This window comes from Equus asinus, chromosome 5 (assembly GCF_041296235.1).
Source record: "Equus asinus isolate D_3611 breed Donkey chromosome 5, EquAss-T2T_v2, whole genome shotgun sequence".
NCBI classification, from domain to species: Eukaryota; Metazoa; Chordata; class Mammalia; order Perissodactyla; family Equidae; genus Equus; species Equus asinus.
This window is the reverse complement of record NC_091794.1, coordinates 27,099,686-27,119,703: the sequence shown is the minus strand read 5'-3', so window position 1 is coordinate 27,119,703 and position 20,018 is coordinate 27,099,686. Positions and strand designations below refer to the sequence as shown.

At 39.6% G+C, this 20,018-nt stretch overlaps 2 protein-coding genes, 1 long non-coding RNA gene and 1 pseudogene across 8 annotated transcripts in view; 2 read left to right on the top strand and 2 right to left on the bottom strand.

The window, feature by feature from the left end:
* Window positions 1-14,870, bottom strand: part of PIGX (phosphatidylinositol glycan anchor biosynthesis class X) — a 33,978-nt gene extending 19,108 nt beyond the window's left edge. The window contains exon 1 of the mRNA XM_044771357.2: window positions 14,401-14,870. Within this exon, the coding sequence (XP_044627292.2) occupies window positions 14,401-14,870 (470 nt within the window). The remainder of the gene's footprint in view (window positions 1-14,400) is intronic.
* Window positions 2,187-3,103, top strand: LOC106848306 (ras-related protein Rab-5A pseudogene; annotated as a pseudogene).
* Window positions 9,624-13,895, bottom strand: LOC123286041 (uncharacterized). The gene is made up of 3 exons (XR_011503211.1): window positions 13,756-13,895; window positions 11,908-11,971; window positions 9,624-9,755 (listed from the first exon to the last, which is right to left on the bottom strand). It is a non-coding gene; the product is annotated as an uncharacterized lncRNA (long non-coding RNA).
* On the top strand, window positions 14,785-19,638 carry CEP19 (centrosomal protein 19). 6 transcript variants are annotated; one of them, XM_014868135.3, is made up of 3 exons: window positions 14,785-14,922; window positions 17,188-17,384; window positions 18,462-19,638. In XM_014868135.3, the coding sequence occupies exons 2-3, from the start codon at window positions 17,255-17,257 to the stop codon at window positions 18,821-18,823; spliced, it is 492 nt and encodes a 163-aa protein (XP_014723621.1). In that variant the 5' UTR covers window positions 14,785-14,922; window positions 17,188-17,254; the 3' UTR covers window positions 18,824-19,638. The 6 variants fall into 6 exon arrangements, with proteins under 6 accessions (XP_014723621.1, XP_014723620.1, XP_044627295.1 ...); XM_014868134.3 differs by having other exon boundaries at window positions 17,185-17,384; XM_044771360.2 differs by having other exon boundaries at window positions 14,803-15,033.
* The last annotated feature ends 380 nt before the right edge of the window (window positions 19,639-20,018 follow it).

Sequence of the window (20,018 nt, the reverse complement as noted above, 5' to 3'; positions counted from 1 at the left end):
AGTGAAATAAGCCAGTCACAAATACTCTATAATTCCACTTATATGAGGAATCTAGAGTAGTCAAATTCATAGAGAGAGAAAGTAGAATGGTGGTTGCCAGGGGCTGGAGGAAGGAGAGAAAGGGGGGCTCTTTAAGAGGTACAGAGTTTCAGTGTTGCAAGGTAAAAAGAGGTCTGTGGCTGGATGGTGGTAATGATAACACAATGTGAATGTCCTTAATGCCACTTAAGTGCATAATTAAAAATGGTTAAGATCGGGGCCGGCCCCATGGCCGAGTGGTTAAGTTCGTGCGCTCCACTTCAGCAGCCCAGGGTTTCGAATCCTCGGTGTGGACATGGCACCACTCATCAAGCCATGCTGAGGCGGCATCCCACATGCCACAACTAGAAGGACACACAACTAAAAATACACAACTATGTACCAGGGGCCTTTGGGGAGAAAAAGGAAAAATAAAAAAAAATGGTTAAGATGGTAAATTTTAAGTTATGGGTATTTTACCACAATTAAAATATGCAATAATATAAAAAAATATGACTGACTATTCAAAGCAAAAATAATAACAATATATGGTGGAGTTTATAACATATGTAAAATGTAAAGTTAATAAATGTATGGCAACAATAGCAGAAAGGAAAGGAAAAGGAAATGAACTATTCTCATGTAAGATTCATACATTATTCATGGTGTGGAATAATGTTATTTGAAGATAGATGTGATAAGTTAAAACTGCTCATTGTAAACCCCAGAGTAACCAATTAATAAAAAGAGAGAGGTATAGTTAATAAGCCAAAAATGAAGATAAAATGGAATGCTTAAAAAACGTTCAATTATCCAAAATAAGAAAAGAGAGAAAAGACTAGATGGGACAAATAGACAGAAGGTAGCAAAATGGGGGGACCACCTCATGGAGTAGTGGTTAAGTTCAGTGCACTCTGATTCGGCAGCCTGGATTTGTAGGTTCAGATCCCAGGCACGGACCTACATCACTTGTCAACCATGCTGTGGTGGCAACCCACATTCAAAAGAGAGAAGACTGGCACAGATGATAGCTCAGGGCTAATCTTTCTTAAGCAAAAAAAGAGAAAGATTGGCAACAGATGTCAGCTCAGAGCAAATCTTCCTTAGGAAAAAAAAATTAAGAAAAAAAAAGAAGTAGCAAAATGGATAAATTTAAACCAAACCAACCAGCAAATCAATATTTATATTAAAAGTAAACAGTCTAATCATTCCAATTAGAATGTAGAGATTGACAGATTGGATAAAATAGCAACAGTTACCTCTATGCTGTCTATAAGAAACATATTAAATATAAACACACAGATAAAAGAATGCAAAAATCTCTGCAAATATTAATAATAAATATAGAGTGGCTACATTAATATTAAACAAGTAGGGCCAGCCCGGTGGCACAGCAGTTAAGTTCACATGTTCCCCTTCGGTGGCCCCGGGTTCACCATTCTGGATTGTGGGTGCAGACCTACACATGGCTTGTCAAGCCATGCTGTGGCAGGTGTCCCCATATAAAGTAGAGGAAGATGGACATAGATGTTAGCTCAGGGCCAATCTTCCTCAGCAAAAAAAGAGGAAGATTGGCCGCAGATGTTAGCTCAGGGTGCATCTTCCTTAAAAAATAAAAATAAAACAAAAAAACAAGTAGACTGCAGGACAAGGAATATTGTCAGGGATAAAGAAAGCCATTACACAAAGATAAGAGTCAATTCATCAAGAAGATATAACAATCCTAAATGTGTTGTATGCACCCAAAAACAGCTTCAAAATATTCACGTATTTTACTTCATAGCAAAAACTGGTAGAACTACAAGGATAAATAGACAAATCCACAATTATAGCCAGAGATTTTAATACCGCTCTCTCAATAATGGATAGAACAAGAAGACAGAAAATCAGTAAGGACATAAAAGGCATGAACAACCTTCAATCAAGTTAATCTAACTGACATTTATAGATGTTCTATAAATATACCTACAGAACATCTACCAAACAAAAGCACATTTTTAGGTGCACAAGAAAAATTATATGCTGGGTGATAAAAGAGGTCTCTAGCAGTTTAAAAGGACTGAAGTCACGCAGAGTATGGTCTCTAACCCCATGGAATTAAATTAGAAATCAACAGGAGGAGGACACACAGCCTCCGCCAGAGCCACAGCCTCCATCTCTTCATTCAGGCTATGCCTGTCGTCTGCTGCCAGGAAGCTTCAGCCCCACATGTGTTGTCTCAGGCTTCTTTACCTCCAGAAAGAAAAAAACTGACACCATGCATCCCAGAAATTCTTTTAAGAAACTGAAATTAGGGACTTCTTTCAAATTTGGACATGGCTAATCCAGGAGCACCAGGACCCAGTGGGCCAAATACTGAAAATAAAATATGCCAGTACAAACTAGTACTCCTAGGAGAGTCTGCTGTTGACAAATCAAGCCTAGAGCTTCGTTTCGTGAGGGGCCAATTTCACGAATTTTGAGAGAGTACCATTCATTTGGGCTGCTTTTCTAACTGAAACTGTGTGTCTTGATGACACAACAGTAAAGTTTCAAATATGGAATATAGCTGGTCAAGAATGATAACATAGCCAGTACCAATGTACTAAGAGGAGCACAGGCAGCCATAGTTGTATATGATATCTCAAATGAGGAGTCCTTTGCAAGAGCAAAAAACTGGGTCCAAGAACTTCAGAGGCAAGCAAGTCCTAATACTATCACAGCTTTACCGGGAAACAAGGCTGACCTAGAATAAAAGAGCTGTAGATTTCCAGGAAGCACAGTCCTATGCAGATAATAAGTTTAGTATTCACAGAGACATCAACTAAAAACATCAATAAACATAAATGAAATATTCACAGTAATAGCTAAAAAGCTGCCAAAGAATGAACCACGAAATCCAGGAGCAAACCGTGCCAGAAGAAGAGCAATAGACCTTACCGAGCCCACACAGCCAACCAGGGGTCAGTGCTGTGGTAACTAAACCTCCAGTTTGAACTAGATGGAATATTCTTCTGCTTCCTACATGTAAATAACAGTGGAAATGGAGCATTTAACCAGCCCAGTATGATTTTCAAAAAGAAGAGACTTATGATAGAGTCAAGTTTCTAATACAGAATTAAGTGTTTTGAACTTAATTTTTTAATATTCATGTGTCTCCTAACGTTTCAGCAGAAGGAGAAAATGAGAGCTGTGTGTCCACCTGTTTTCTTGGAAGGTTGGGGGAATCACTTCTCATCAATAGAGAGAGAGACAAACGACTATCTGGACCCACAGTTAACTAGACAGTTCCGTGAAAAAGTCTATGAAAAAGATTTGTAACTTATTAATTTAGGCTTTTCAAAAACATCCTTTTTTTAGGAAAATATTCTAAAGATAGTTATACTTTGTTACAGCATTCAAGCAAACAGTAATTTCTCCTAGTATCTATATTTAAAGCGTACATTCCACATTTTAACAAATTAGCCACAAGGAAACAGTCCCATATCTTCAGGGGGTAAAAAAGTAACATCAGTGGCATCTAGACTATAGTCAGTCCTGTTATTTTTTAATGGGGTTAAAAAAATCAAATGTAACCTTCTCTTGTTTCAGGAATACAAAAACTGATAAATGCATCGTTTTTAAGATTTTATTTTTCCTTCTTCTCCCCAAAGCCCCCCCAGTACACAGGTGCATAATTTTAGTTGTGGGTGCTTCTAGTTACAGCATGTGGGATGCTGCCTCAGCACGGTCTGACGAGCGGCACCATGTCCACACCCAGGATCCGAACCAGCGAAACCCTGGGCAGCCGAAGCAGAGTTCGAGAACTTAGCCACTCGGCCACGGGGCCAGCCCCTGATAAACACATCTTAATGAACAGTGCTCCCTTCAAACATGTGAGCTCTTCAACAAAATAATGAAACAAACCAGGTGTCCGTGGTTCTGTTTAATCACTGCTGGCCATTACACAGGTTTTGCTGTTTAGGGACAAAGAGGCTTTTGTTCTCCTTGGACATAATACAGCTAACGCACTAACAATTATGTACATTCAAACTTATTTTAAATTCAATCCTCAGCTGTACTGTAAGTAGGGTACTGCATTGCAGTTTCCATATGTTTACTACTTTTCTGTATCATTTAAGAGTTGCTTAAAAGTATGCAAATATACAGTTACTAAAACAGCTAATTACTTCCTTCTCTCTCTCTCTCTCTCTCTCTCTCCCCCCCCCCACCCCCCTTGTGAAAGGAAGGGGCTTCAGGTTGTTCCTACACGGATAGAACCATAAAGAACAACTTACCTGTAATTCGTAATATTAAATATTGCGATATGTTAGTAACTATCTTGCAGCCTTGTTTTCCCAAGTTCATTTTATTTTGATTGGTTGAGCATACTGCACTACTTGTTTTAGGTATTTTCATTATACGAAATCTGCCATGTGTCAGAGATGATTTAATCTATTTAAGTGCTGAACTGCTGGCAAAACTTCTACATTTATGGAATTCAGAAGTAGTTAAGGCAAATAGTTCACCAGTGTGTAGTTTTATATTGAGGTGCTCAGGATGGAATAAAGTGGCTATTAAAGTAAGAAAAAAAAATCAATAAAACATAGACTTCCAGGGGCTGGCCCCGTGGCCGAGTGGTTAAGTTCGCGTGCTGCGCTGCAGGCGGCCCAGTGTTTCGTTGGTTCGAATCCTGGGCGCGGACATGGCACTGCTCGTCAGACCACGCTGAGGCAGCGTCCCACATGCCACAACTAGAAGAACCCACAACGAAGAATACACAACTATGTACCGGGGGGCTTTGGGGAGAAAAAGGAAAAAATAAAATCTTAAAAAAAAAAAAAAAAACATAGACTTCTGCAAAGTCCCCCAAAACTTTAAAAACAAACAACATACGTCTAAATAACTGATGTGTCAAAGAAATCAAAAAGTAAATTAGAAAATATACTGAACTAAATGAAAATGAAAACAAATATGTCAAAATTTGTAGGATACCACTAAAGCCCTGCTTAGAAGGAAACCTATAGTTTTAAAGCAAAGACACTTACATTAGGAAAAAGTCTCAAATCAATGACCTAAGCTCCACCTTAAAAAACTAAAAAGGAAGAGGAAATTAAATTCAAAGTAAAAAGGAAGGAAATAAAGAGCAAATATCAATGAAATAAGTAGACAAATGATAGAGAAAAGTCAATGAAATATTTTCTTTGAAAAGATCAATAACATTGATAAATCTCCAGATTGATCATGAAAGAAAGAGAAAAAGAAGATGACCAGTATTGGGAGTGAAAGAGGGAACATTACTACACAACTTCTACATATAAAGAGGACAATAAGAAATATTTAAATAACTTTACTCCAATAAATTAACAACTTAAATGAAATTGACAAATTCTTGGAAACAAAAAATTACCAAAACTAACAGAAGAAAGATAATATCTGAATAGCTCTATATCTTGTATTTATAATAAAAAAAATTTAAAGCCTTCCCACACAGAACACCTCAGGCCTAGATGGCTTTATTGTTGAATTCTATTAAACATTTAAAGGAGAAATAATACCAATGCTACACAATCAGAAAATAAAGAAGGAAATATTCCCCAACTTATTTCACAAGGCCAGCATTGCCCTAACACCAAAACCAGAATAAGGTATCACAACAAAAGAGAAGTACAGACCAGTACCCCTCACAAACATAGACGTAAAAATCCTTGACAAGATATTAGCAAATCAAATCCAACAATATTTCAAAAAGATAATACATCATGACCAAGGGGTAGGTTTATTATTGGAATTATCAATATATATAATTCACCATATTAACAGAAAAAGTAGAAACATCATACGATCCTCTCATAATAGATGCAGAAAAAGCATTTGACAAAAGTAACACCCAATCACAAAAAAAAACTTTCAGGAAGCTAGGAACATAACAGAACTCCTCAACTGATAAAAGCCATCTACGAAGAAACCTAACATAGAGCAGGCCCAGTGGCGTAGTGGTTAAGTTCACACGTTCCACTTTGGCAGTCTGGGGTTCACATCCCAGGCACAAACCTGTACACCACTCATCAAGCCATGCTGTGGTGGCATCCTGCACGCAAAGTGGAGGAAGACTGGCACAGATGTTAGCTCAGTGACAATCTTCCTAAAGCAAAAAGAGGAGGTTTGGCAGCAGATGTTAGTTCAGGGCCAATCTTCCTCACAAAAAAACAAAAACCTAACACAAATATCATACTTAATGGCGAAAGACTGGATACCTTCCCTTTAAGATTAGAAACAAGGCAGGGATATCTGCTCTCACCACTTTCACTCAACATTGTCTTAGAGATTCCAGCCTGTTCAATAAGGCAGGAAAAGGATATTAAAAGCATACAGATTATCTTTATTTGCAAACCCATGATAATCTATGTAGAATACCCTAAGGAACCTACAAAAACTACAGGAATTGATAAGTGATTTCAGCAAGGAATCAGGGTACAATGTCAATACACAAAAATCAATTCCATTTTTATTACTAGCAACAAATAGGTAGAAACGAAAATCTTAAAACAGTACTCTTTACATCAAAAAAACATGAAATACATGGGGGTAAATTTAACAAAACATGTGCAAGACATACTCTGAAAGTTACAATATTGTTAAGATAAACTGATAAAACCTAAATAAACGAAGGTGCCATATTCACGCATTGGAACCCTCATTAATGTTAACGTGTCCGTTCTCTACAAATTGATCTAGAATTTCAACAGAATCCCAATAAAAATTTCACGAAGCTTCTTTGAAGAAATCTACAAGTTGATTCCAAAAATTACATAAAACTGCAAAGGATCTAAAATAACCAAACCAACTTTTAAAAAACAGTTGAAGGACTCAGACTTCCTGATTTGAAGATGTAATATCAAGCTACAGTTATCAAGATAGTACTTTACTGGAATATGGATGAGTGTACAGATCACGGGTTGGCAAACTTTTTCTGTAAAGATCCTAATAATAAACATTTTCGACTTTATGAGCCACATAAGGTCTCTGTTGCATATTTTTCTTTGCCTTTTTTTAAAAATGTAAAAATCATTTTTAGCTCAAGAGTAGTACAAAATAGGCCATGCACAGGATTTGGCCTAAGGGCTATAGTTTGAATAGAGTTCACAAACAGATCCTCACATATAAGGTAATTAATTTTAAACAAATGTGTCAAGATAATTTGATGAGGAAAGAACAGTCCTTTCAACAAATGATGCTGCATCAATTGGATATCCACAGGGAAAAAAATTAACCTCAATTCTTACCTAACGGTATACACAAAAATTAGTTCAAAAGGGATCACACCCCATATAACACTTCTAAAAGAAAATTTCCATGGTCTTGGAATAGGCATAGGTTTCTTACACAGAATACAAAAACCATGAACCATAAAAGAAAAAACTTGATAAACTGGACTCCATCAAAATTAGAATTCTTACAACTCAACAATAAGATGACAAACCACCCAGTTTAAAAATGAACAAAAAAAGGGCCAGCCTGGTGTCGTAGTGGTTAAGTTCACACACTCCACTTCAGCAGCCCGAGGTTCGTCAGTTCAGATCCAGGGCACAGACCTGTGCACTGCTTATCAAACCATGCTGTGGCAGGTGTCCCACAGACAAAGTAGAGGAAGATGAGCACAAATGTTAGCTCAGGGCCAATCTTCCTCAGCAAAAAGAGGATTGGCAGTGGATGTTAGCTCAGGGTTAATCTTCCTTCAAAAAAAAAAAAAACACAAAAGATTTAAGCAGACACTTTAAAAAGGAAGATACACCAATGGCCAATAAGCATATGAAAAGATGCTCAACATCACGAGTTATTAGGGAAATACGAATTAAAACCATGAGATACCATGACACACCTACCAGAATATCTAAAATAAAAAGACTGACCATATGAGTGTTGGCAAGGATGTGGCAGAAATAGAACTCTCACACGTTGCTGTGGGAGTGTAAAACAGGACAAACAGTTTGGCAGTTGCTTAAAAAGTTCAACACGTATCTACCACGTACTCAGCAATTCCGCTCATCCATATTTACCCAAGAAAAATAGAAACATGTCCACACAAAGACTTGTACACAGATGTTCACTACAGCTTTATTTATCATAGCCCAAACCTAGGAACAAGCCCAATGCCATAGATATGTGAATGGATAAACAAATTCCAGTACTTGGCAACAAAAAGGAACAAATTACTGCCATGCAGCACATGGATAAATCTGACATAAGGCTGAGTGAAAGAGCCAGATATCAAAAAGTATATACCCTATGATTTCCTTTATGTAAAATTCTAGAAAAATCCATATAGTGACAGAAGGTAGATCAGTGGTCAGCTGGTGTGGGTATGGGTGAGGGAGAAGAACTGCAAGGAGCACATGCATATTTCTGGAGATGAGGGAAATGTTTTCTATTTTGATTGGGGTAGTGGTTACATGGATATATATAACTGACAAAATTCAATGAAGTTTATTTTTTAAAAAATACCACTATGGGGCCGGCCCCGTGGCTGAGTGGTTAAGTTTGCGCACTCTGCTTTGGTGGCCCAGGTTTTCACGGGTTCAGATCCCGGGCGTGGACATGGCGCCACTCATCAAGCCATACTGAGGGGGCATCCCACATGCCACAACTAGAAGGACTCACAACTAAAAAACATACAACTATGTACCAGGGGGCTTTGGGGAGAAAAAGGAAGAAAAAAACACCACCATGAAATAGTACAGCTATAATTTCTATTTTACCTGTAAGAAAACAGAGCACTGGGGTTAAAACACCCATGTTACTTTCTTCATAGAAAAACTGTCACCTCTAACTCAAAAAGTATGGGGAAACGCTTTCAGGCTTTATATGATTGTATGATATTAGTTTTTGGTTCTCAGATAATCAATAAATTTATATGAACTCATTGCTCCAAGAACACAGCAATTTCAAGAATTAAACATCAAATCAGCTGTCTAGATCTTTTTTTTGCTTGCATTCTTTCAAGTAGTCTGAGGTAATTTTACAAATAGCATTTTATTTTCCTAATAATTTGCATTGAAAGAATTTTGAATAGTACTAGTGGCATTGTTTATTTCATTTTTTGTCCAAAAATATAATTTTTAGTGATGTAAAAGCTAATCATAGAATATGCAAATCAAATCCAAAAATTCTGTATTAACATGTGAATAAACAAAAATATTTTCCCTTTCAAAAAAAACAAGAAAGAAAACCAAAGCTCTGAGAGACTAAGTAACTCATCCAAGAGCCAAGATTCAAACCCCAGTAGTTTTACTCTAAAGCTCACATTCTTAGCCACTATTTCATTCTATCTCTATAAAAGTGGAATATATCTATAATCTCTTTTCTTCTGGACACTATATATGTATTTATGAACATGTAATATTTTATAATCAGAAAAAAGATATATATTTAAAAAGACAGAAACTCTTCAGGACCTCCCTCCCAGATGACTTTCAATCCATTAACCAGAACATGTTGAATGTATCAGTTAATCTTAATCAAGTCATTCACCTTTATTATCTTCTACTTCATATTCTTCATCTTGTTCATAAATTAACATGTACAACTTTGTCAAAACTCTTGCAGGGGGCCGGCCCGGTGGCACAGCGGTTAAGTATGCACGTTCCACTTTGGCAGCCCAGGGTTCGCTGGTTCGAATCCTGAGTGCGGACATGGTACCTCTTGGCAAGCCATGCTGTGGCAGGCGTCCCACATATAAAGTAGAGGAAGATGGGCACGGATGTTAGCTCACAGCCAGTCTTCCTTAGCCAAAAGAGGAGGATTGGCAGCAGATGTTAGCTCAGGGCTAATCTTCCTCAAAAAAAAAAAAAGTCTTGCAGAAAATCATACATACTATAGCTATAGCATTATTCTGATCCACCTATCTAATAACTCTATAAAGGAAATAAACTTGTAACAAATACATGCTAGTTCCCAGAGACCACAACTTCCTCTTCTGTATTCACAAACTATCCCTTTAATAACCTGGTCTAGAATTTTGCCCAGAATCTACATCAACTAACTCCTAGATTATCCAAAGATTACAAACAGAAGTTCAGCAACTGTTAAAGCAAGTTCTCCTACTGCAGTGAGATACAGTTCATCAGAGAGGGTAGACCCTAACCTCATTTAGAGTAGTAAGGCCCTTTTGTATAATTCCCCTATGTATTCTGCACTTCAGTTTCCTACCAGCAATATCTACTTGGCCCTTTCCAGAGTGGAAGTCATTCTTCTTGACCAAGAAGACAGAAATAAGAGGAGCTAACACATTCTACTTCCTATAATCTGTTCATGTTTCCTCATCCACCCTAGCAGCAAGACTATACCTGCTCTAAACATAGCTAAAAAGTCTTTTTTAAAAAATGATAACTAGTATTTTCTGAAGGTCTCAAATAACTCAGATTTCTAGTTTCTGAAGCTATTCTTGTGGGTTCTGTCACTCTTCATCCTTGGTTTATGTCCTGCTTTTTATCTTCATAATTTATAATTGGACAGCTGCTTTTGCCCTTGAGAATACATCCCAATTAGTTTAAAGAGAGAAACTACATACTTGGCCTAATTACCCTGACATTGCTTAAAATGTGTCTGGAACTCTACCAAAAATTCCTTTCAGAAGTGACTTCCCTCCCAAAATCAGCTGTATTACTTTATAGTGACATCTCCTCTCTGAGTGAAATATTGCCCAGCTTGATCACCTATTATTGATAATAATAATAGTGAAAATTTCCTGGGTATGTACTATGTGACAAGCACTACATTAAGGAGCTTTCCATACAATACTTTCTGATTTAATCTTTACAACTCTAATGAGGACACACCATCACTATCCAATGTTACTCTTAAGGTAGCAAAGACCTAAGTAACCTGACTAAGGCCACATAGATACTAAATAATAAAGCTATATTTTGAGTCCAAATCCATCTGAGTTAAAAACAAACAAAAATTCAAGTTCCTTCTACTGTACCTCCTAGCCATTCACATATAGGCTACTTTTGAAAGAGAGGAGAGTAAGATGTTTTAGTTTAAGTTCAGTGACTTATAAAATGAAGTAATTTTAAAAATAAATGTATCAGAATTTATAAATCAAATATCTGAGAATCATTCTAAAGTAATCACCCTGAGAAGCTTCAAAATTTGGGAAATTTTCTTACGGAAGAGTTTTTACAACTTTTTACCAGTCTTTTAAATATCTTCAATACTGGCAGATATTTATTTTTGAGGATAATTTCTATTTTGGAAACAGCTTGGTTATTTGAAACCAAGTCTTGTAAAGAAGCAACAGTGATTTAGGGTTGCACACTATCTGAGTACAGTCACGCATTGCTAAACGATGAGGATTTGTTCTGAGAAACACATTGTTAGGGGATTTTATCGTCATGTAAACATCACAGAGTCTACTTACACAAACCCAGATGGTATAGCCTCCTATACACCTAGGTCACATGGTACTAATCTACAGGACCACTGTCATATATATGGTCCATCACTGACTAAAATGACCATGTGACGCATGACTGTACTTCAGAACATGGCTTTGGAGTATGATAATCCTAAATTTGAGTCAGAGCTCTATCACTCCAACTTCTACCAAATTACTTAAATTCTCTGAGACCTAGTTCCCTCATCTGAAAAACAAGAAAGGTATCATCTATCTCACAAGATTAAATGGACTATCATATATATAGCTTCTGGCACATATAATATATATGAATAGTAAATAATAAACATTTGTTTTCTCCTTCTCTTCTCCACTGTTATTTTAATCATTATTTCAAACTGTGAACCACATGTGATAAATCTGTCACTTCAGAAAGCAAGCGTTTTTTCAATTTATCCATTTCTCAACTATTTTTTGCTCTAAATTATATGAAACAGTATTTTGACATAAGTAGAAGCTGATGGGCAACTTACCTGTGGAAACCATCTTTCAGAACTTCTTGCCTCAAAATAATATCAGAACAAGTAGCCCTTATGCCTATAAGAACCAAAAGATTTTTTTAAAATAAGCACTCAATGAAAGAATATTTAAATAATTAGAAAATAATTGTTTGAATAGGTTTTACTCGCCTGGAAAATCTAATCAACCTGAAAATAAAAAATTTTAAAACTTAAGCAATTTGAGCTACATATAAATCTACTTTTAGTATAGCAGAGGGGTTAAGTACATTGACTTTGGAGTTAGAGTGCCTAGTTTCAAACCCCAGTCTGTCACCTGATAGCTGTGTGACTGTGGGCAAGACAGTTTATCTCTCTGCTAGTTGTCATGAGAATTTAATATGTGTAACTGAACACACGTAAAAGCACTTAGAACAGGGCCTACCACATAGTAAGTGCTCTATATAAGTTTTTGATGTTAATATTACTTTATTCAGGCGATCCCAGGACACTGAAAAGAACAGAACGGCTGAAGAGTCAGGAAATCTCAGTTTTAACCCTAGCTTACTGCCACTGTGTATCAGATACATACCAGCGACTTCTGTATTCTACCATCCACACCTATAAAATGGAGAAGATGGGACATTTATGCCTTGTGGAGATGCTGAGAGGGTTAAAAAAACAAAAAACTGGAGGCTTTTCAAGGGTTCAAAGGGTTCCTTTATAAACTTAGAATAACCAGAAATCTCACTATGTTGACTCCATGCAGAATTCAGACATTGAAACTATTACTCCATGTCAGCATCACAGAATTAAAAATTCAGTTACTAATGATTACCAACTCTGCGAGGCACCCTGCTGGGGAACTTGACTCCATCTTCAAAAGCTGAAAGTTGTGTGGGAAGAACATTAAAGCACAAAGAAAACTATATACCATTCTATGTTGCTAAGTCTATTAGATGTAGTCCTGAAAAGATACATGAAAAAAAAATGGAGACGAAAACATTTGAAATATACAAGGAAAGGAAGGAAAAAAGTACGGGGGGGGGGGTAAAAACATTAAATAATATCTATTTGACGGATCCTCCAGGTAGGGCTTTCACTTGTGTTTTAACTTTCACAATCTAGCAAAATAGGCAGGCAAAATTACTGCAATTTGTACACAGGAGGAAACTACAACTTATAAACAGTTACTATCTGGCTCTGGGTCACACAACCAAGTAAGTGACTGATTTCAAGCAAGATCTGCCCGACTTTTAAAGCCGAAGGTTTTTCTATTCTCCTAGCTATTTAAATAAACACTTATTTGCTTTGGAGAAGCATATATAATCTTTTCCGAAACAAATAACTTAGAGTATCTCTTGTACAAATCCAGGCGTGTCTTCATCGTGTTCAATTTCAATGGGGGTGGGGTAGAGAGTAAGGGTTTCTATCCATTCCTAAATTAAATTTGATAAAAAGGGTCAGATTAATAGGCGTAAATTCTATCAGGATATACACTAGAGAGTAGCAAATCACATTCATCTTGGGATGGTAGAAAGGCTAATTTATAAACAGTATAGCAAATACTAGATTATGATTTTTAAGGCAAAAGTACCATTTCAAAACGAATTAGTTGTACCTAAATTCATCTCCAAGATTTTCCTCTTGCATACGACTTTTTTGAGTTATTGTGGCCTGAACTAGCTCGAAATTGACCCCTTTTTAATCATAAATGCCAGTGCTAGAAATCTTTAGAGATCACCAAGTCCAGTCATTGATTTTGGCCTCATAATCCTTTCTTCAAATAAATCTGGAAACCTAATATGTAAACACTGAAAAGCAGACGGCACTGATTGTCAGATACGAGTCTAAGATCTTCATTTCACAGATGGAGAAACTCACCTGGTTTGTACTGACTTCCCTTTCCCTATCAAACATTATCGCTGTTTTGTAATTACTACTGCACGTATCCGCCTCCACGAGGGCTGAGCACCTAGCGCAGCACTCCGGTCCACGGACTCGAGCTCAAACAAATCAATCCACTCCTTGCGCAGCCGGGAGTCATACAGAAACCCCAGCCCAATCCAGTCTATTATCAAAAACGTTAGTAAAACAAAACTAGTTGTCTTCCCCCCTCACGCCCCCGAGTCTCTTTATTCTGGATTGGGATTCTCACCCCTCACAGGGCACTGAGGCCTTGCAGGCCCCTAGGTGGTCAGCAGCTTCATACATCCCAAGACGCCTCATGGCTGCGCCTCCTTTACAATGTTTTACTAAAGCGCGGCCAGTCCCGCCCCCGAACGACAAGGTCCGACTCTCCAGAAACCCAGGAGCTGCCACAGAGCAATGCAGGGGGTCGTGGGGAGAAGGAGGCACGTGGCTTTTGTGTTCACTCTCCTCAAGCTCACCCTACAGTTCTAGGGGCGCGCGCCGGGGTACAGTGAAGCACCTCTGCAAGCCGCGGAGAGGACCCGGGAGCCTGGACTGTTCCCCACCCTGTGGGCCCCCAAACCCCGCCCTCACTCCCGCAGCCCCGCCCCCCTTTACCGGCGTCGGTCGAGTCGGCGGGGCCAGCGGTGGGGGGCGTGCGTGTGAGCCCAGCCGCCTCCCAGAGGAGCAGCCAGGCGACCGCCCGGAGGGCCACGGCCCGGGCAGCCAGGACGCCGGAGAACGCGCGCCACACAGGAGCGCGCGGGGACGAAACGCGGAGGAGCGTGCACCCGCCTCACGCCGCTCCTACAGCGCGCTGCCACGGAGTTTGCGACCAGGACGGAAGACTCGGTGCGCGCACGCCGGCGGCCCCACGGTTCCCCCGTTCCCCGCAGCCCCGGCCCCCGAAAGTTCCGGCGTCGCGGGAGGCAGCCGCCCCACCCCCTCGTTAGCTCCCGTCGCTGCCCCGCCCCTCGTCGTCCCGCTCGGGGGCGGGGCGAGGAGCGACGCAAGCGCCGTGGCGTGCGCCGGGGCTGTTGCTGTGGGGACGGCTCCGTGGGCCGCCAGCCCGGCCCTGACCCCAGCATGCAGTCCTGGGAGCCCGCCTCCCGAGCTCCCGGCCTCCAGCTCCACTTACAGGTATTCGCGGATCTGGGTCTCCTGCCAGGGAGTTCACCCCACAGTCGCGTCTGCGGGCTGTGACTGTCGCCTCCTCCTGCCGCGCCAGGCTCCGCCCGGCCTCCGAGTCAGGTTAAGTGCTTCTCAGTGCATGCAGTTGGGTGAAAACAACCCCCTCACGGCGGTTTGAGACGTCGGCCTGCAGGAGAAGATGCGCTTTCTCTACTTCTGTTAGGGTATGAAGGCCAGCCTTGCACTAGTGGGGACGTGAGCAGGCAGAGGATCCTCTCCCCGTTGTCAAAATCCTTACAGTTCTAGGTGCTGGGGTGGGGGTGGGGGGAGGATGCTTGGCGAGATTATGGCAATCACTGATCCCTGGGGTGATAAGTGTGAATGTCTAGGACGAAGAGTTAGATAAATGTGTCGTCCGTCTTCATGAGTTGAATTGAACCTGTAAGTGGGCCTAGAGAGTATCCAATACAGATTGGAGCCGAACCGCGGGCCCTAAGACAGATGTCTCAAACAGGAAAGATGTCCGAAGGTACTATCTAACACTGAACATCTCAGTATAAGGATCCTATTAAGAAATATGGAGATGAATTTTGGAAGAAACACTTAATTGAAACCGGTTGCCTATGGAGAAGGGAATATCAGAGGACAACAGTTTTTTGTTGTAAGCCTCATAGAACTAATTTACATTTTTAGACAGAATACAAACATTAGTAAAAATAGAAGTTAAATTTAAAAAGAAAGAAAAGAGTGTAGTCAAAACACTGCATTACTAAGTATCAATCACATACATCATGCATGAATACAGCCATTTGCTTGAGTGTGTGGAATTTTTATTGTGCTCATTACGATCACCTAGAAAGTTTACTAACAGACAAATTTTAGTGAGGTGAACTGGGAGTGTTAATTGTTACCAAAAAAAATAAATAAGAAGAAAGAGGGAGTGGGGTGGGATCATTGCATCAGATCAGAGGCAGAGCACAGTAATTTGAAAAAACAGTTCTTTATATGTGGTTAATTTCCTAAGAGTAAAAGTTCTCACGTCCAGCAATAAGGGGTGAATAATATATAGATTATGGTATATCCATAGGACAAAACACTTGGCAGTTGTATAAAAATTTGCATTTTAGTAAAACATTTAATGACAAGAACCACATAGGTTGTTAAATTTAAAAGGCAGGTAATAATATGTACAATGTAAAAAAAATGCTGTAGTTTAAAAAATTAAAATATATTCCTAGAAAAAAGATTGGAAGGAATTAGAGTGATTATTTTATGTGTTTCCTCCTGCCTCTCCCCCATCCTCACCCCTAGCTTTCTACAATGAAGGTGTATTAAATAACTATGTTCCTATAGTGATTCTGTAGCAGGACTGAGTTTATGAGGATATTGTCACCCTCTGTGAGGTTCCTCGATATTTGCAAATCTTCCTGAGAATATCATAGTGACATCTAAAGCAGTCCCTATAATTAAGTGTATTTTGGCATTGGTGACAGGGAAGGGAAGAGGGAATAGAAAGTATTCATCTGCAATATAGCTGTGTTTCTTGTAACTGAAAAAACAATCATATAGTGAGACAAATAAGTTGAAATAAAAGCCAGGTAAGCTTTGTTGCCTTGTTTATGTAGAAGCTGATTACTTAGAGGAAGTACAGGGGCTGTGTCTTATAGTAATACATTGAATTAAACAAGTATGTATAGAGTGCCTACTACCTTCCAGGTATTTGTGCTGGACATCGTGGTGAACAATGAATATGTTCCCTGCCCTCATGGAGCATATAGAATAGAAGGGAAAATAAGTAATTACAAAAAGCTCAATGAGTAAAATGATTGGGAAAGTACAAAGGAGACAGATCTGGTCTGGGTGAACCTCTCAAAACATAATGTTTAGGGTTAAAAAATTCTTACTACCTTGACATAAAGGATGCTTGTACATACTTGTTTAATTGGTAGATAAAAAAGATCCTGTAAGTCAATTCTTGGGCTGACTCAGGGGTTCATATACAATCTTTGGTTAAGTGTATAGTACACTGAGGTCCAAACTGAACTACATTTCTAGGCTCATGTGTGAACAAAGCTACACCCCTCAATGAACCAGGAATCAAACAGACTAAGGATAACCAAGGCCAAACTGGACTTTCAGGGTAGCTCTCCAAATAGTGAGCTTGATAGGCCGAGCATACATCTTTAGAACTGGACTAGTGCCAGACCTGCTGGGGAGGAGGGGAAGAGGTGGGGGTGGTTTATCCAACACTTAATTTTTTTTCCCCTTTAGCAGGAAGTCACTATATGACTAACACATCTTCATCAGATTTCCTCTGATTTACCCTGAAGTGTATGTAATAATGACATGCACTGCCAAGAAATGTGGAATTCGGTTCCAGCCTCCAGCTATTATCTTAATCTATGAGAATGAAATGAAGGGAAAAAGTCGCCAGCGCATCATGCCAGTCCGAAACTTTTCGAAGTTTTCAGGTACCTCGTGTTTTATCTTGCCTATCTTAGATATTCTCTAAACCACTTAATAAGAATGATTTGAGTCTCATGCATTAGAGTGACGTGGCCTTCAGAGTTAGACAGATCTAGGTTCAAATCATGACTCCATCAGGGTAGATGTGTGACCCTGGCTAAATTGCTTACTCTCAGTGAGCTTCCATTTCCTAACCTGTAAAAGGAAATTGATAATCCCACCCTTTCAGAATTGCAGTGTGGGTTAAATAGGATAACATCATTCAATAATATGAATTCCCTTCTCTCCCTCCAAATGTGTTTTTTATTTGTAGTCTTGATATTTTCTTAGTAGCAGTACTGATACCTAAAGCTGTAATACTACTTTCTCTTTTTTGTGTGTGAGGAAGATTATCGCTGAGCTAACATCTGTGCCAGTCTTCCTCTATTTTGTATGTGGGATGCCACCATAGCATGGCTTGACAAGTGGTGCTAGGTCCTTGCCTGGGATCCGAACCTGCACACCCCAGGCTGCCAAAGCCAAGTGCACAAACTTAACCACTACGCAACAGGGCCGGCCCCTACTTTTTCTTCTCAGGCATTCTCTCTAGTTGAAAGTGTTTAACATCTTCTCAAAGTAATTTTAAGTTAAGGAAATAAAAAATACATCCCTCTTGGGGCCAGCCCAGTGGCGCAGTGGTTAGGTTCACACCTTCCACTTTGGAGGCCTGGGGTTTGCTGGTTCAGATCCCGGGTGCAGACCTATGCACCGCTTGGCAAGCCATGCTGTGGCAGGCATCCCACATAAAATAGAAGAAGATGGGCACGGACGTTAGCTCAGGGCCAGTCTTCCTCAGCAAAAAGAGGAGGATTGGCAGCAGATGTTAGCTCAGGGCTAATCTTCCTCAAAAAAAATTTTAAAAAATAAAAAAAAATTCCCTCTTTCCCCCACCACACTCAAAGCTTGATATAAAAGAATAGTTCTACAAAATAATTCATTCCAAAAAAGCCACTTAGCTACTTGGCTATAATGGCAGATAATGCTTTCAGTAGTTTGTGGTGTATATGTTGTGTGTGGCATATAGTTTTGTTCCTCTCTCCTAGACTGCAGCAGAGCCGCTGAACAATTAAAGAATAATCCACGACACAAGAGTTACCTGGAACGAGTATCCCTGAGGCAGCTAGAGAAGTTATTCACTTTTTTACGAGGTTACTTGTGGGGCCAGAGTTTGGCAGAAACAATGGAACAAATTCAACGGGAAACAACCATTGATCCTGAGGAAGACCTGAACAAACTAGATGACAAGGAACTTGCCAAAAGGAAGAGCATCATGGATGAACTTTTTGAGAAAAATCAGAAGAAGAAGGATGATCCAAATTTTGTTTATGACGTTGAAGTTGAGTTCCCACAGGATGAACAACTGCAGTCCTGCGGCTGGGACACGGAGTCAGCTGACGAGTTCTGATATCAAGGACTCAAAAATTTATTGAGCTAGCAGAAAATTCGTGTTTGTGCAAAGAATGTAGATTGGTTCTGGAAAAATCTGTAAAGAACACTAAATGTACGTGTTGGGTCGTATTTGGATTGACCATGTTACTTTTCAAAACCAAGACATGTAGAACATCTATGTAGGTGCATGAGGAATATAGGAAAAACTGAATATAGGAATCTGCCTTTAAGGAGCTTACAATCTAACTGGGAGATAAGCCAAAAACTTCTGAAAAGCTAATTAACAGTATTACGGGCAGCAAAAAGATTAGAGCCAAATGCTTGATAAAGATTTCAGAAGGTCAGAGCCTAGACGACTGTAGGGTGGAATGGTCAGGGAAGACTGTCCCGTAGTGGTGAGATAGGACTTTGCCTGGCCCTTGAAATGGTAGTATTTGCATAGAAGCTTATAGAGGATTCCACATGAGAGAAATTGGGAGGAAAAAAGGGAGGGGGCAGGATTTGGTAAAGAGATAGGAATCAGAACATTTTATTTGAGGAGCAATAAGCAAATTACAGTTTGAGAAGATTGGAGGACCTGGTTGGTTACCAGGGGCTTATCCCTTCTGCCTTATGTCTTTGTCTGTATTTGACTGTGGAGTAGAAGTGTGCCCCTGCAGAATGCCCTGCAGCTGCAAGTGTGTGGCATTTGATGGACAGCGGGGGAAGGCTGCCCCTCTGGTATCAGGAAGTATATAGGAAAGACGTTCCGAAACCCCGAACCTCTTCCCATAAATAAGAGTTTTGTTTGTCAAATGGGAAACCTACCCATAATAAATGAAGACGAGATACTGCCAGTTTAGGCCTATTCATGAGGTTGGATCTACAAAGAGAAGATCTTTGTTGAGTAAGGTTATATGTGTACAGATACATCTTTCTTCATGTTAGAATATTATTTAATTGGTAGAAATCCTACTTTTCTGCAAGGAAATTATTACTCATTAAATAAAACTAAAAATTTTTCACACTGGGGGCCCGGCCTGGTAGCGCAGCAGTTAAGGGCTCACGTTCTGCTTCAGCGGCCTGGGGTTCGCGGGTTCAGATCCCCATTGTGGACATGGCACCGTTTGGCAAGCCATGCTGTGGTAGGCGTTCACTATTACAACCAAAAACCACAGCAAATAACCTTGTATATTCTCTGTTTGCACATGTCCAAGACCACAAGTAATGCC